A 15,433-nucleotide genomic window follows, 5' to 3' on the forward strand; every position below is an offset into this window, starting at 1 on the left:
TTTTTTTTTTTTTTTCTTGGAATAAAGACATGTTTTATTCATAACTACCCATGTCCTATGACTTTTGGTAGGATAGTCTATATTGTAATATCGTCACTATTACTATCTGTCCCAAATTTAGCAGTGATAAACAAGAGGGAAGGCAGCTAGTCAACATTACCCATCACCAACTATTGGTTACTATTTTATCTAAGGACAGTGGGATTGACAGTCACATTATAATGCCCCCACTGCTGAAAGGGCAAGCATGTTCAGTGATGGGGATTAGAACTTGTGACCCGCATATCGTGAATTGAGTGCCAAGTCATTTCATGTTTAATGTAAGAGAATGTGTTCCTATTACAATACTTTGTACAGGTGGATGTCATAATGATGTCAACAGATATAAAAATACATTTTCCCCCTAGATATAATGTTCTATTATTGTGTTAAAAAGTATATTAACTTTTGTAAAAGTTTTCTTACATCTGTCCATCAGTTAATTGAATGTCAACTTTACAAGTAACAGAACTCCATTTCTATGAAATAAATTTGATGAATGTTCCTTTTTCATAGAGTTTGAAATACATATATTACTACAGAGGCAAAAGTAAAGAAATTATAGTTTATTTAGATGAAATTTGTCTGTAGCTCCACCTGTTAGTGTGATAAGGAAGCTTGCATAGAATAATAAAGTGGAGAAATGTTTGTAATACAGAAAAAGCTGTTAACATCAAGTAAATAAAGCTCATTAGAAGAACTACACCATAAAATTGTCTACCTTGTGTGTATTTTAATGTTTCAGAATATACTACCTTGTCTTCAAATAATTCTTTATGGGGGGGGGGGGGCAAGTCCTCCTAAGCCTCTTATTAGCACTGAACCTATTGGTGAACTGCCAGTGATCTTACGACCCAGCCTCAAGTTTATCAGTGTCATTATTGTGAAATCTGAGTTTCTAACTAGGCAAGACTAATGACATGTTTTTACACTCTGCTGATAACAATTTCTGAAATAACAGGTTGCCAAAACAAACAAAACACAAAAGGTTTCATTTGTCATCTAGTACCAACAAAAAAGGTTTGTCTCCATTACTTTTCTAAATAGGAGTTTTTTTCTTGATAAATAAAAGATGTAGTGATTTTGGTTTTATGTTATTATTTTTATTTCCTAAGGAAAATGTTACAGTGTTTATTTGAACTAATGGACACTACATAGATGTATACAGCTTGTTTGAAAGACCTTACACACTGAGTGTAGGAAACGTACCATGCATGAGCTGCTTGTTAGTTGACTAACTCTTTCTTCCTTAATGTTGCTCTTCATCAAGTTCAATTATTTTATCTCATCTATTCTATTTTTTAAATAAATGGTGCTGTCATTTTTTTGTTGCTTTGCCTCCTTGTCTTTATAATAGGACACATTCTAAACTTTTTTTTTCCACTGCCTTAACCTTTATTAACTTGCATTTTTTGTTTTTTAATATGATGGCATTTTTTACATGAACTGTAAAATATATTTTATAAAAAAAAAGTCATTGATTACATAAACGTTCTTTACATTCTGAAAATATTTATCATCTTTGTTTTTTTCCTATTCCTTTACAGAAGTTGGAGTTTACACTAGAACTGTTCTGCAGATCGTGGTTACGAAACTAACTTTTAATCTGCTTTCCATTCATCTTAAAGTTCTGAACTCTCTTTAGTTTCATTTTCTTTTTCTGACCTGGATTTTTTAATGCTTGCTTTTGTTGATTTTCTTGAGCAATTAGTTTTGAAGTTGCACTAAGGGCAGCTCTGTAGTTCTCTCTATATGATTCTAGATCAGTCTGACACACTTCTAACTCTGGTACTCTCTCTTTTCCAGCAGACTTCAGCATTTTTTGAAAATTTCTTACTTCTTTTTTCTGCAACAGTGTTATTGCTGTACCTTCTCTGCCAGCTCTTGCAGTGCGTCCCACTCTGTGGATGTACGTTTTAACAAACATAGGAGGGTCATAAGAAATAACGTAATCCACATTTACAACATCAATTCCCCGGGCCATGGCATCAGAGCAAACCAAAATATCTATCTTTCCGCTTGAAAACTGCTTTAAACATTTTTTTCGTTTGACCAAATGCAGACCGGAAGAAAATTCTTGGACCATCACGCCACCTAGACCTTTCAGCAAAGTACAAAGCCGATGAGTGTTTTCCACTGAACCAGTAAAACAAAGAACTTTTTTGAAACCTTTGTGTTTCAAGAAATACCAGACAACAAGAGGTTTAATAGATGGCTCACAAATGGTATAATATTCTTTAAGTTCCTCTGGTGTGGTATATTTACCAACAAACTCTCCTGTTCTCTCATGTTGGTTTGTAGAAACATCCAATCCAGGTGTTTTTGTGATTGACGTAAAGAGCTTTGGCTGAAATAAAGTCAGCTGCTGAAGTTTTTCAGGATCTTGAGATAAAGTTGCTGAGTAAAGAAGCTTTTGCAATGGTTCCAAAATATGAGAAAATGTGCAGGCAGTAAGAGGAAAAGATGACAAAGCTCTCTTGTTGTTCTCTAGTGTGCAAGGACAATTTCTACTAGTCATGGAAACCTTGAAAACAGCTTTCTCAACAGCAGCAAGCCAGCCATGAGTAATTTCTTCCATCATACGATCAGCTTCATCAATAACCAGGTAGCGAAGACTCTCCAGGGAGAAACCAGGAGTTCTCTGAATATGATCAACAATTCTTCCCGGTGTTGCCACCACAATATCTACTAAACTCGTAACATTTCTTACACCTTGCTTGACTAAAGTTTTTTGTTCCTCGGTAAACGTTTTCTGTCCCACAGCAAGTCCAACTCGTAAAGATGTTCCTTTGCAATAGGAGCAAAAGACATTGTACACTTGAGCGGCAAGGTCACGAACAGGCAAGACTGCCAGAGCCCGGACACGACAAACAACTCGACTTTTCAAAGCTTGAATGATTGGAAGAACAAAGGCAAGTGTTTTTCCACTACCAGTAGGAGCAGAAACACAAATATCCTGTGGCCGACAACAGTACTGTTGGACAGAGTTTCCCAACAACCAGGGTATCACCACTTTCTGCACTGGGAAGAAGTGATGTATGCCAGAATGTTTTAGGTTTTGTTTCAGGTGAGAATCAAGACCAGAAAAGGTATCAACTTTTGTTTCTTTATCTTTTAGATCAACAGTAATAACAGTTGGATTAGCTAGCCAATCAGGTAAAACACGTCGAACTTTCTCTTTCTGTTTCCTCTCGACCTCACCTAGGACAGGAAATGCTTCTGAAAGATTGTCATCTTTGGTATTAGTTACCTCATTACTTGATTCATCAAACACCTCTTTTGATATGTCTTGCTGAAGTTCAACATCTTTTTCATTTTTCTCTTTCTCGTTAGTAATTTTCTGTTTTTTGGAAATTATTCTTTCTGGTTTACTTTCTTCAATAAAACTTTCTGAAATGTGTCTTTCTGACACCTCCTCACCTATACTATTATCTCGTCTTTTTCTTTTCTTTTTTACCTTATCTTTCACGTCATTTGATGTTAAAGTATCTTCTGGCATTTCAAGGAAAATATTTTGCTCATCTTTTGGTTCAGTTTCTTTTATTTCTGATGAAATATCCAACTCTTGTTCTTCTGAGTTCTGACACAGACCTGAAGATTCTTCATAATGTTTCTTACGTAATTTGGCTTGAGTCACAAGTTGAGTTAGCAACTGGGTTCTTTTTTCGTTAAACCCAGTAGTTTTCTCAGTATCTTCACCATATCTAAAATGCATAACATAATGAGAATATTTTATTGTATTTAACAACAAATAAAACAATATGTTATTTATTACAGCCAGTTAATGTATCTCTACAATATTTCACAGGCATTCTTCAATTCTTGTTCTTCTAAAACGTTTTTTATGTACATATGTTAAGAAGTACCAAGTTTGGAGAAATAAAAACTGTATATTTATACTCTGATGAATAAATTACAAATCCATTAATTATTTAATAAATATTAGGTGCATGATGCCAAATGTCACTTAAGTTATCTATTTGGTATTCTGTGAGGATATGTTGTTTAGTAAAAGTAACTGGAATTATTTACACAGGAGTATTACAAACAGAAATGTTTGCTTCAATTGAGAAATTCAATACATTTCCACCGATTAAACCTAGAAGCCACTTGATTAGACAGATGAGGTAAATACAAAATTGTATAATGAGATAAGGGTTGCTATTAACAAGATTACTGATGCATTAATTATTGGAAAATAATTTTAGATACATTGACTGGGATTGTATGGAGTCAAATTGCAAGGGGAGAAAGATTCCCTAAAGTGATTCATCCTGGTTTTCTTTACCAAACTGTCAGAAATCCAACTAGAAAGAATGTCATTTTAGATTTATTGCTAACCCTAATAAAGATATGATTGAAAGAGTTGAAGTAAGGGAACATTTCTGGAAAAGCGATTACTGCGTAATTAAGTTTGAAGGTTTGCTGCATGCTAGATGAAGTGAAAATTTAGTTTGTGACTTTCAAAATTCTAAATGCAAACACTTTAAATATAAGTGTTTGAATTCTTTGCTGCACAACTGATACGATGCATTACGTTTTTCACAACAAAATACAATCCAAAACGAATAGTGTTCCTACACTTGCTAGAGCTGATTATAAACTGTTTCTCTGACATTTTGGACTTTTTTATAATGATAAGAAACATACACACACCAACAGCAAAAGATCTGGTTTATGATGTTAAAGGTTCAGTTACTAACTGTACACGATGTGAACTAATCACTCACTGACGATGATACGCTTACTGTGTAAACCAGCCAGGGACTCAGTTGTACCTTACACTTCATTTCATTGATCATAACATAGAACTGTTCAATAATCATAATAATAAGAGAAAATAGCACATTATTCCTTTGACGAAACTAAGAAGTCTTTAAGGATTAAAAGGAACTTCAGACAAAATTATGTACTATCTATGGGCCCTTAAAAATAAAAATTAAGGAGTTTTTAAAAATACCATGGAAACCATGTCACTGACCTCTTCTATGTGATCAGGTGACCTATAAATATTGCCCTTTACATAACTTTCTACCTTTAGAATCCCTGATTGTAACCATACAGATTCAACCTTATCACCATTTTTTATGTATTCAATCCTAACAGGCTGCAGCTCATCCATTATATAAAGAGTCAACTCACCACCTCTTTGAGAAAGTCTATCATTATTAAATAACTAATAACCTAAAACTTCAAAATAATTCCTATCGTCAACATTCCACAAATATAACAAAGTTTCTGTAATTTCTATTATACCAGTCTTCCATTCCAACTAAATCCCTCAACTCATCCATTTTATCCCTGATCCTCCAAACATGAAAATGATAGCAATTTAGTTTATTCATTGATTATACATTTATCATTAAAGAAGCTTGTGGTTCAAAATAAAATAACCATTTGAAATACTTTATGTATTGAATGTTATTTATAAATATTAGCCTGTCACACTTATTTTAAATAATAAGAAAATGACTGATATTACCATCAAATTGTAAGTTTATATTTTGAATATTTATTACACTCTTAGTCATAGAATGTCAAATTCACTATTCTATGAAGTGTCACATTCAATCATAAATTATATTCTCTGCTAGCACTACAGCCGTTACAAATTTCACAGTATACTCCTTTCAAACATTTCATGTACTGATGTAATAAATGAAATATTATTATTATGACAGTTACACTCTTGTACATTTTATGTACTATACAACATGTACTTAGATAATAATTGGCTTAGCAGCAATAACATTTATATTGCCATATACTTGTTTGAGAATTTAACAAGTTACAAGCAACTGCGAATAATTTGATAAACCAATTTCAAAGAATATTTTACCCAAAGTTTTAAAATCTTGTTTGAGAATTGAATCTGAGAAGCTTAGGTTAATATAGAATTGAACAGCTGATGTTATCTTCTGATTTATCATTTAAATTAGCCTCTTTTCATGGAGTGTCTGCATTTTAGAAATGCGCATAATTTGATACTGAGTTTTGACTATGTTTTTATTGTAGGAACCTCTGGGGAAAGCAAGGAAGAATATATAACAATACGTCAACAACACTGTACCTGCTAGTGCTATATCCAGTGCCGACGAGGCCTTTCGCTAATAGTAATATCCTATTTAGCCGACACCATTTTTTATCATCATATTATTAATACTAAAGTAATAGTAATAGTATTGCTACGAAAAACTGAAAGTAATATCTTTACTCCCGTCAGATTATAATTCGGATGAATGCTAATAACAATAATTGAGCTTTTAATTTTTACACACTTGAACGAAATCATGCTATTCATAGTATTAGTAATATTTTTATATTAATCGTGTTACGAAGGTGTATAAAAAAACTATACATCTTATTTTGCATGGTTTAATAAGAATTAAGCTTTTAAGGTATGAACCTTACCTGTTTATAATGAACAACTGATCCATAATCAAATACTTTTAAAGAATGATAATTGGTAAATAAATAGTGTAATTTTCACGTCTGACCATAATTAACTAATTTAAATAAATCAGGAAAATAGTATCGACCACCATATTATCACTATTTCTACTAACTAATTGTGTAGCGCACATGGCTACCAACTGTCGAGCGCTACCTAGCAGTAGTTGGTTCAATTAAGGCATAAAAATTCAAAAAAGCATAATAAAAACAAATATATTTTCTTGAATTTTAAAATATGTCTTTAGAAAATTAAATGTTATAAATTATTCAGAAATTATTGAAGTTTTCGGATCTAAAAAAATGTCTAAAACAAGCATTCTGATGTATCGATATAAGTTTTTAAGTAAAAAATACAGATTTATTTTGAATTATTATTAAGCTTAATTTACATTGTGCAGTAGAAAGTGCAATCTTAATTGTAGTATTTTGGCACTTGTGAATAAAGTTAAAATCATAAATAGTATTCAATGTTAAACTGGTACACAATTAAAAACATTTTATTAAGGCCTATTTATGGCCTTTAAAAAAGTTGACGACTCTACATGTTTCGACGTTACAACGTCATACTCAGGAGTGAGTTACAAGACAATTGCCAGTTATAAATACTTTGGCAACGGCGTGAATTATTTATTGTTATTATTCTATATCTGCGCAATAACAGTAAAGGACACTCTACTTTATTTCAAATTTCAATAATGTCCTTTTATTTTAGTTTTATTCATGTCCTAGAAAAAGCTAACGCCGATACTGGGAATAATTTATTTAACTGCTTTATAGATGCTCTTCATGATTTAATAAATCGCAATTTGGTATTATGAAAAAATGTGTAAAAAAGTATCTTTCCCTTAATCGTTTACGTATTATTGAGGTTTATAGAATGGATTACAGTAAATATCAATTATATGTGAAGTATTTTTAGGAAAATATCTTTCTTCGATCTTATTGTACTCGTGTTTAAAATTATACCAAAAAATGTAATATATATATAAAAATATTGTGTCTTCCTTTGATACACTCTCCCTCTAGTACAGTCGTTCACGGAAAGAAGCCAAGCCCAAGGCACTTTTTGTTGACGAATGCAAAAATTGGGCGTTGACCTACCGGTTGCGGAAGTACTTGTTGACAATATAGTGAGTCTAGGTTTTATTTCTACTAAATTCTAGAGATTTTATTTTAATGCTTACAAATTTATATTTTTGATGTGCATATTAATTTACTGTAAATACTTCCCTAAAAGTTATTAAATATTCAATTCATATATCGTATAAGTCCCGTAACTCGAATTTTGCTATTTCTAATGGCTTTAAGCTTAAATGAATAGTACTACTACTGAGTACTAATTAAAATAACTTAGGCTTGAAATAACTAAGTAAACAACGTAGTTTACTTAGATAATAGTATTATACGAAGATAATATTAATAATGCTACGTAATAATAGTAGGAGTAATAAATTATGTATAATTCTGGTTAATAAGTGCTTAAGAATCCAGCTTTCTAAATATTTTTAAAAATAAAAGTTACTATGTGAAAATCCTAAATTCAAATAATCTGTACGTGTAATTTTTAAGAATGAAATTGATCTGAGTTTATAATTTATTTAAAGTGAGGCTGTTTTACTAGCTCATCTGTCTGTTGAGTAAAGTTAATTCAATTAAAAGAAAGATAATAACTGATATTGTGTTGTTAACCTGTACCCTATTCTTTTTGCTAAGTGACTTGTAAAATTTGATAAAAACTACATTTCCTCAGTTTAATCTAGTCCACACCAGAACAGTACTTTTTTGTACAATTTGATAGTATAAATACCATTTCAACCACGACTGTATTTGTCATATCTTGGCTTGTCCCATAAGCTTTATTTTGGGTAAAAGGCCTCATCGGTAATGGTTAAAGCAGATATAGTGTGGTTGATATATTATTATACACTCTTCTTTACTTTCACACACATATTTAAACAATTTAGAATTTAGTTTTCATACTATAATTTTGTAGCTGTGCTCATGGAAATCAGATTTAAATATTTATGGTCAGTTATATATAATAGCTGATATAGTGAAATACAGTAAGTTTATTGTTTAAACTTTTTTATTTTAGTATAAATAGTCTACAATGGCATTGATAAATAGGAACATGAGCAATGTTACACAAGGCGTGTGGCTCACGAAAGTCAGTATTCACCCACAAAAAAGAAATACTCAAAACTAGATCAGGGCAGTTAGTGGAATTTACGATCAACTAATCAGTTATGCTCACATTAAAGTAACCTTCCTATTTTCACCATTTTATTTTGTCAAAGACATTTTTGAACTACCCTTGGTTTGATATGATAGACATATTCAGTTACACCAATTTAGGTTTAAGTCACTTTTTAATCCTAGATTGTTTTACATGAACATGTATCATATATGCATCGTAGCATGAAACCTGTTACAAGCTGAAAATATAATGTATATATAAGTAAACATACACTTTTATTATGTGAGAAGTTGTTAATACTTGGATAGTTGGAATCATCAGAATCACTAATTTTGATTAATCATTTTTTTTCCATGACATCAATTAGTGTAATCAGTTAATAAACTTGGTACTTAGTTTTTAAGATGCTACTAGTACCGGGACCTATTTGAGCTGCTTTGTTGTTTTTTATGTTTACACATAGATTTTTTTTCCTTTTTCAAAAAGGGGTCCACTTCACCCAGCTGAATACCTCTACTTTGTTTTGAGAATTTCACCCCCTGTTAGAAGTGACGAGTTTTGGAGGGTCATGGTGACTGATTTTTCACACTATTTTTGCTCTATAACTCAGGCAAAAATGATTGGATTTTAATGAAACTTGGTGGCCATAAGTAGATTATTATTCCTCATTGTCCTACCCAAAAATGGCCCATGTCCGTTGATAATGATGGACATACAGACACATTATAATATTGTTTTGAGAGCTGAATATGATCAATGCCTCATGGCAGAGGTATGCAATCTACTAAGTGCCCCTCTAGTTTGACATGTTACTGTGATAGTTCAGTACAAGTGGTAGAGCAAGTGTTCAGTGACCAATAAAAAATTAATTACAGTGTCAAATAATTTCACAAGTTTATAATTAATTTTAAAACATTTTGGTGAACAAATTAGCATCTGCAACCCCAAAACCCAACTTGGCATTCTTGCCTTTTTATTCCATCACTCAAACAGAACACCTTCAGGAAGACTGTCCAAACCCTAACAGTTTTTATACCTCGCGGGTTTGGAGATTTCTTTTTCTAGAGAAAGTTGGGTTTCAGAAGTGGTAAGATTCTATCTCACAGTATAAAAATTTGATAATGCCATATTTGGAGTTGTGTGTTCAGTTTTGTCTCCCTTATTATAGATGTTGGTTTGTTTGAAAATGTTTTAAGTAATTGGTTTAAAATATTTAAGCTACAAAGAAAGACTCAAAAATTTTGAACTTGTTTTCTCTGGAGTGTAGAAGAACTGAAAACAGAAAGGCTTTGAGTGTGAGGTCGTAATGGGTAAAGAATTCTTCATTTACTGACAAGTTGTAGTAAAATTTTGCATAAGTTAGAGTAACACTGTACCAGTTTTATCCTAAAGTAACAAAAGTTAAGTCTTCATTAGTGAACTCTTCAAGTCATCCAAACATGTACTTACTGTTTAGCTCTTGTAGCTCTGATAAATGGATGAGTCATTCCGTTGTAGCCTGTTTCTCAAGGCATGTGGGTGTAATTTACATGTGCATGGTAGACTTGTGCAGCCAAAAAAAAAGTGTGTGTTTGAGTGGGTGAGCCATTTAGTAGTGGTAATCATTTTAGGTTACTGTTACATATATTAATTTTCATGAATAAGGATGTATTAACAAATGATGTAATTTCATTCATGATAAGTTGTTTTAAAATGTACATTCTTTTAGTCATACCATTATTTGATAAACAGTGTAGTAGACTGTTGGCTTTAAAACTTAGTTTGTAGCTGTCATCTTGAATTTCATTATAATTGTATACATTTTTTCTGTACTGTTCGGTTGGGTTGACTACAGTTAACAGGGTTCTGGAGTCTGTACAGAAGTTTAGAAGATTATTGTCACTTTAAAGAAGACTGGTTTAGGTGGTTAGACTTAGTCTGAAGTTGTTGACTTAGTTTTGGTATCCTCATTATAAGAAGGATATCTATCTGTTGAGAAAGGTGTGATTAAGGATTAAATGAACCTAGGTTTTACTTAACTTAGAAAAGTTGATCTATAGGGAAAGTGTCAAATAGTTTAAATTTGTTATTAAGTAAAGAAACACAGTGGCTTGTTTAAATTGTTAAGGCCTAGATAGGCTACATGTAAGATATTTCCTTGAAGACCTTTGTTTTTACTGATAAAGAGGTTGCCAAATTAACTTCTTTTTTTTCTCTCTCTCTATGATAAATTAGAGGATTTTTATTTGAATTCTATTTATGGAGAAGTAGCAGCTGGTTCCTCAGAACAGTGTTCTTCACCCTGATGAGATTTATTCTAAAATCTTCAAGAAACTTAATAATGGTGACTTGGTGTTCAGAAGCCTTCTGATATTGGAGAAATTTCTCTTATGATTGGAAGATTGCCAGGTTTTCTTGCCGTATCAATTTATTTGATAAGGGATTTGCTGTTTACCTGGACTTTAAGAAAGTGTTTGATAAAATATTTCAAGAGAGATGGATTATTCAGTTGCATGTGTATGAGATTGAGAAGTATTTAGAAATTTGACTTAGTTATTAAAAAATGTAAATAAATGGTGATTTTGCCAACTTTGAAAATTCACTGATATGTTTTGGAATTTCTGTTGTTCATTATTTGTATTAATGATTTGCATAGTTTAGTGAAAAGCAATATTTATGAATTTACTGATGATACTGAACTGTTAGTAGTGTCTGTCTCTCTTGAGCATGCTTATTTTATTGAAAAGAAACTTGAATGTTTTCATGATTGGGTCAGAATGTTGGTGATGAATTTGAATATTTGGAAGCATAAAGCTATTCATTTGGAATAGGAATATTTGGGGAGGATAAAACTTCTGATGTAAGAGGAGCATTGGTGTTGTGAACAAAGAGATGAAATTGTACATAACTGTTAGTGAAACCCTCTTCTGAACATTTAGCTGTGATGAAAAGCTCTAATAATGTTTAGGAGTAATCTTGGTAAGCCATGTCCTTGCCATCTTCCTTTTTCTTGTGGTCTTATCTCCCAAATAGCCCACCTTCAATATCCTGTTGTGAATGTAAAGTACTGTTTCCCTGTTTGATCAAAGCTTTCCATCAAATGGTTTCATTTTTGATATATTTTGTCACATCTAATATTAATGAAGTGTACTCTTATTTAAAAATTTCTATTTTCAAGTTTTGTATTTCTGGCATGGTTGGTTAGTACAGGGAAAAGTAATTAAAATTCTCCAAATTTTAGAATAACTATTACCATACTTATATATATGTGAATTAGGTCAAGAATTAATGAAGACTGTTTAGTTTTTAAAACATGGAATTTTCATTGGCTTATAGCAGTCAAATTATTTTTTCCTTACTTGTGTAGCTATTGTTGTACTTTTACATACTTTGATACTATAGTTTATTAAAAGTATGTATATATTTAGAAACTCAAAAGCTACAATATTATTAGTTCTTAATAAGCTACTGTTTATTATTATATATTTTTTTTTACAGTTCTTGTCGAAGATCAAGTAAAGATGGATGTTCAACCTCGGGATATTAAAGTTTTGGACAGTGTAGAGGATATACAAGAGAGGAGAGAGCAAGTTCTTAACTATTATACACAGTTTAAACAGGAGGCTCGAGTTAAGCGTCAAAAACTTGAAGATGCCAGATGTTTCCAGTATTTCAAACGGGATGCAGATGAATTGGAATCCTGGATTATTGAAAAACTACAAGTTGCTTCTGATGAAAATTACAAAGATCCGACAAATCTACAGGTACGGAATATCTGTCAGTAATTAATTTTTTGTAAGAAATAACATTAAAAAAAAAGATATATACAAGAATAATTATTGCACTGCTTACAACTATATCTGTCTGTCTGTTAGTGTTTGTGTTTGTATTTTATTTATTTCTGAAAGTAAGTTTCTGTTTTTTTTCACTGGCATGCTACTGGTGAGGCCAAAATGTAAAATATTATTTTATCATCGAGTGAATACTCTATGATTTGTTTTCAGTCTGTGTAATTGTTTTGTCAAAATTTGCAAAAAATTTCTTCCTTTTTTCTGGAAAGCAGTTTTACATTATAGAATCTCATTTTAATTTGCCACTCATGCTTTACGTGTCTTAGCTTATTTTGTGTCGATATGTTTGAAACATAGATGTAAAAAAAATTTGGTATTTTCATAACCAATCTGTCTGTAACAAAATGTAACCATATGCACTGTATACAGTGTTTTATGTTTATAATATTAGATTTCATTTAGAAAAGTTGAAATTCTGCAGTCTATTGTTATGTTTAGTGCTTCGAGTGGGTCCATATGTGACAGTATGGCATGTTGGCACCACTAACTTTGTGACAGCACAGTATGCTAGCATTTATTTTGTGACTTCAGCATACCAGCATCTGTTATTTGACAGTACATCATACCAGCACCTATTTTGTGACAGTGGCATACTGTCACCTGTTTAGTGATGGTGTAAAATACTGGCACCTATTTAAATCTTGTGGTATTCCAGACAATTTGGGTTTCTTCCGAGCAGTCAGTTAGGCCAGCTAGCTGGAGGTTCAAAGAATACTGCACCCTGGAATATATTGCTTTTCTGATCTACAACTGAAACTGTCTCGGAGAAAGAGTCAAGATCAATAGTTTCATAAGATTACAAACGTTTTTTTCTTAAATTACACAGTCACAATGTAATAATAATAAAAAAAACTAAACAAGGGCAAGATTCTAGTGGTGGATGTTGAAATATTAAGAGTGAGATGAAGACTTCAAAAAACTATTATCAGTTTGGGGGTGTTCCCCCTATAAATTAAACAAACATCTCCTTACTTTAACATAAGCTAACCCCTAATATGTTTTCAAAAGAACCAAACGTTATGCTACTGTTGAAATAAGTCCAAAACCAAGTTTAAAAAAATTTATATTTCAAAGAATTTAAGTTGAGGTAAATCACTAACAAGACTCAAGTTAAAGTAGAACTAAACATTAACATTGGATTAAAATGTGAAAAGTTTTTAAAAATCTAAAGCCAAAAGTGAAGATTAAACCTAAAGAAAAGCTAGCCAAATGTTTAAGCTGAAAACAATGTGCTCTAATAATTTCTTACCTTTGTCAAGAAATAAATCTTAAATCTTCCAAATATTTATCTTACAGGGACAAACATAACTTCAAATACAAAAAAACAACACATAAATAAAGCCAAATTTGCACACAAAATGCATCTCACACTATAGATCTGTGTCCCCTGAAAGTTGAGCTCTATATTGTGGGTGCTCCTGATCCTTATGCGATTTGCTGACAGGAAAGATGACTTTCTCTTTCTCGATGTCATATGCCATCTTCCCTAGGAGAAAGTTGGTTAATTGCTAATTAGTGAAACCACATCTTGCCTTCTTTTGAAAATGGAAAACATTACATGAACAAATCTGGGCATTTAATCTAAGAACTCTGAAAGACAACACTAATTTTGAAAAACTTTACATTTTAACTAAGGGGTAGCAGGCACAAAGATTAGTCCTATAGTACACACTTGATCAGCATTTTTATCCATTTTTGAATGTCCAGAAGAAACAACTGTTTTCGACTCGGTTTACTTGACGTATCGTATGGGTTCATTTGTTCTATAAACAAATTTGAACAGATCTCATTGGGATTGTTGCTGATAAAACTGTAAGGCTTTTTTAAGCCAAAACATTATGTTCAGAAGTGGTTATCCAATGTCAGACATTGCACTGTCAAGTAAAAAAAAAAACCTTTGTGCAGCCCATTGATGCTCTAACAACATTTGGTTACATCGTGTACCAGTTACACGTAAAGTGAAGTTTTCTGAGTATTTCATGGTTAATAAGTTTTGAGTTTTGCTGGATGTATGCTTGAATAACAGAATATAATAAATCTTCTGCTAATTACAAGTAAAAACTTTTTTACATTTTTTATTCTTTAATTGTTTAACTTAAACATAACTTTTGTTGTAGGCAAAGATCCAAAAACATCAAGCATTTGAAGCAGAGGTTGCTGCTCATGGGAATGCAGTTCTAGTGTTGGACTCTAGTGGAATGGAAATGATTAACAGGAACCACTTTGCCTCTGAAATAATCAAGGTAATCGTGTTACATATTTATGAATTGTAAGTTTTAAATTAAAGGGAAATGAAATAAGAATAACATCTTACTCATATTTGTGGCTGTAGGTTTTGTTTTCATATTTAGTTATGTAGTTTTGTATTACAGACTTGGTGATGTTTTTTTATTTTCACAAAGATATAATTAATATTCAGTTAATATTTCACCATATTAGCAAATGTTAGAATGGTGGCTAAACAATCATGATTAAAGAAATTGATTTCACGAACTAGCCAAGTTTGTCTTGAAATAGCTAAGACTTATTTTTTCTACATTTGTTTTGCTTTTGATATTCCCGGATAACTTTGATAACTATTAACCCTTTTCAGGCTTGTGGTATGACTAAAGTCACATGTTTATTTATATTAATCAAAATTAATAGCAGAGAATTGAAAATTGTTTTGAAACACTTCAAATATAAAGCATGATAACCAATGAACATTTATGAACCTAAATTATATTTTTTTGCAAGTTTTCCATTATGATAAGAGCCGAGAAAAATAGTTTATCTTGTCATTTGGATTCTAAAGTAATTAGATCTGCCTAAGAGTTTGAGATACAACTGTCATATCTATAGTGTAAAGAATTTTTGTACATAGTTTGACTTGTTTTGAATACATTATTTTGAAACAAGTGGATTGTGTGCTGTT

At 31.6% G+C, this 15,433-nt stretch overlaps 2 protein-coding genes across 5 annotated transcripts in view; one reads left to right on the forward strand and one right to left on the reverse strand.

Moving 5' to 3' along the window:
* The window catches only part of LOC106460433 (spectrin alpha chain-like), a 93,720-nt gene that overhangs the window by 1,570 nt on the left and 76,717 nt on the right, over nt 1–15,433 (forward strand). For 2 of the 4 annotated variants that reach the window (XM_022387137.1, XM_022387138.1), the window contains exons 2-3: nt 12,167–12,432; nt 14,637–14,762. In XM_022387137.1, coding sequence (XP_022242845.1) covers nt 12,167–12,432; nt 14,637–14,762 — 392 coding nt within the window. Of the gene's footprint in view, nt 1–7,524; nt 7,623–10,581; nt 10,670–12,166; nt 12,433–14,636; nt 14,763–15,433 lie in introns of those variants that run through there. The other 2 variants (XM_022387139.1, XM_013920129.2) reach the window with 2 other exon arrangements.
* LOC106460430 (ATP-dependent RNA helicase DDX51-like) lies at nt 1,421–6,649 on the reverse strand. The gene is made up of 2 exons (XM_013920125.2): nt 6,451–6,649; nt 1,421–3,743 (listed from the first exon to the last, which is right to left on the reverse strand). The coding sequence occupies exons 1-2, from the start codon at nt 6,474–6,476 to the stop codon at nt 1,634–1,636; spliced, it is 2,136 nt and encodes a 711-aa protein (XP_013775579.1). The 5' UTR covers nt 6,477–6,649; the 3' UTR covers nt 1,421–1,633.

This window comes from Limulus polyphemus, unplaced genomic scaffold, assembly GCF_000517525.1.
Source record: "Limulus polyphemus unplaced genomic scaffold, Limulus_polyphemus-2.1.2 Scaffold768, whole genome shotgun sequence".
NCBI lineage: Eukaryota > Metazoa > Arthropoda > Merostomata > Xiphosura > Limulidae > Limulus > Limulus polyphemus.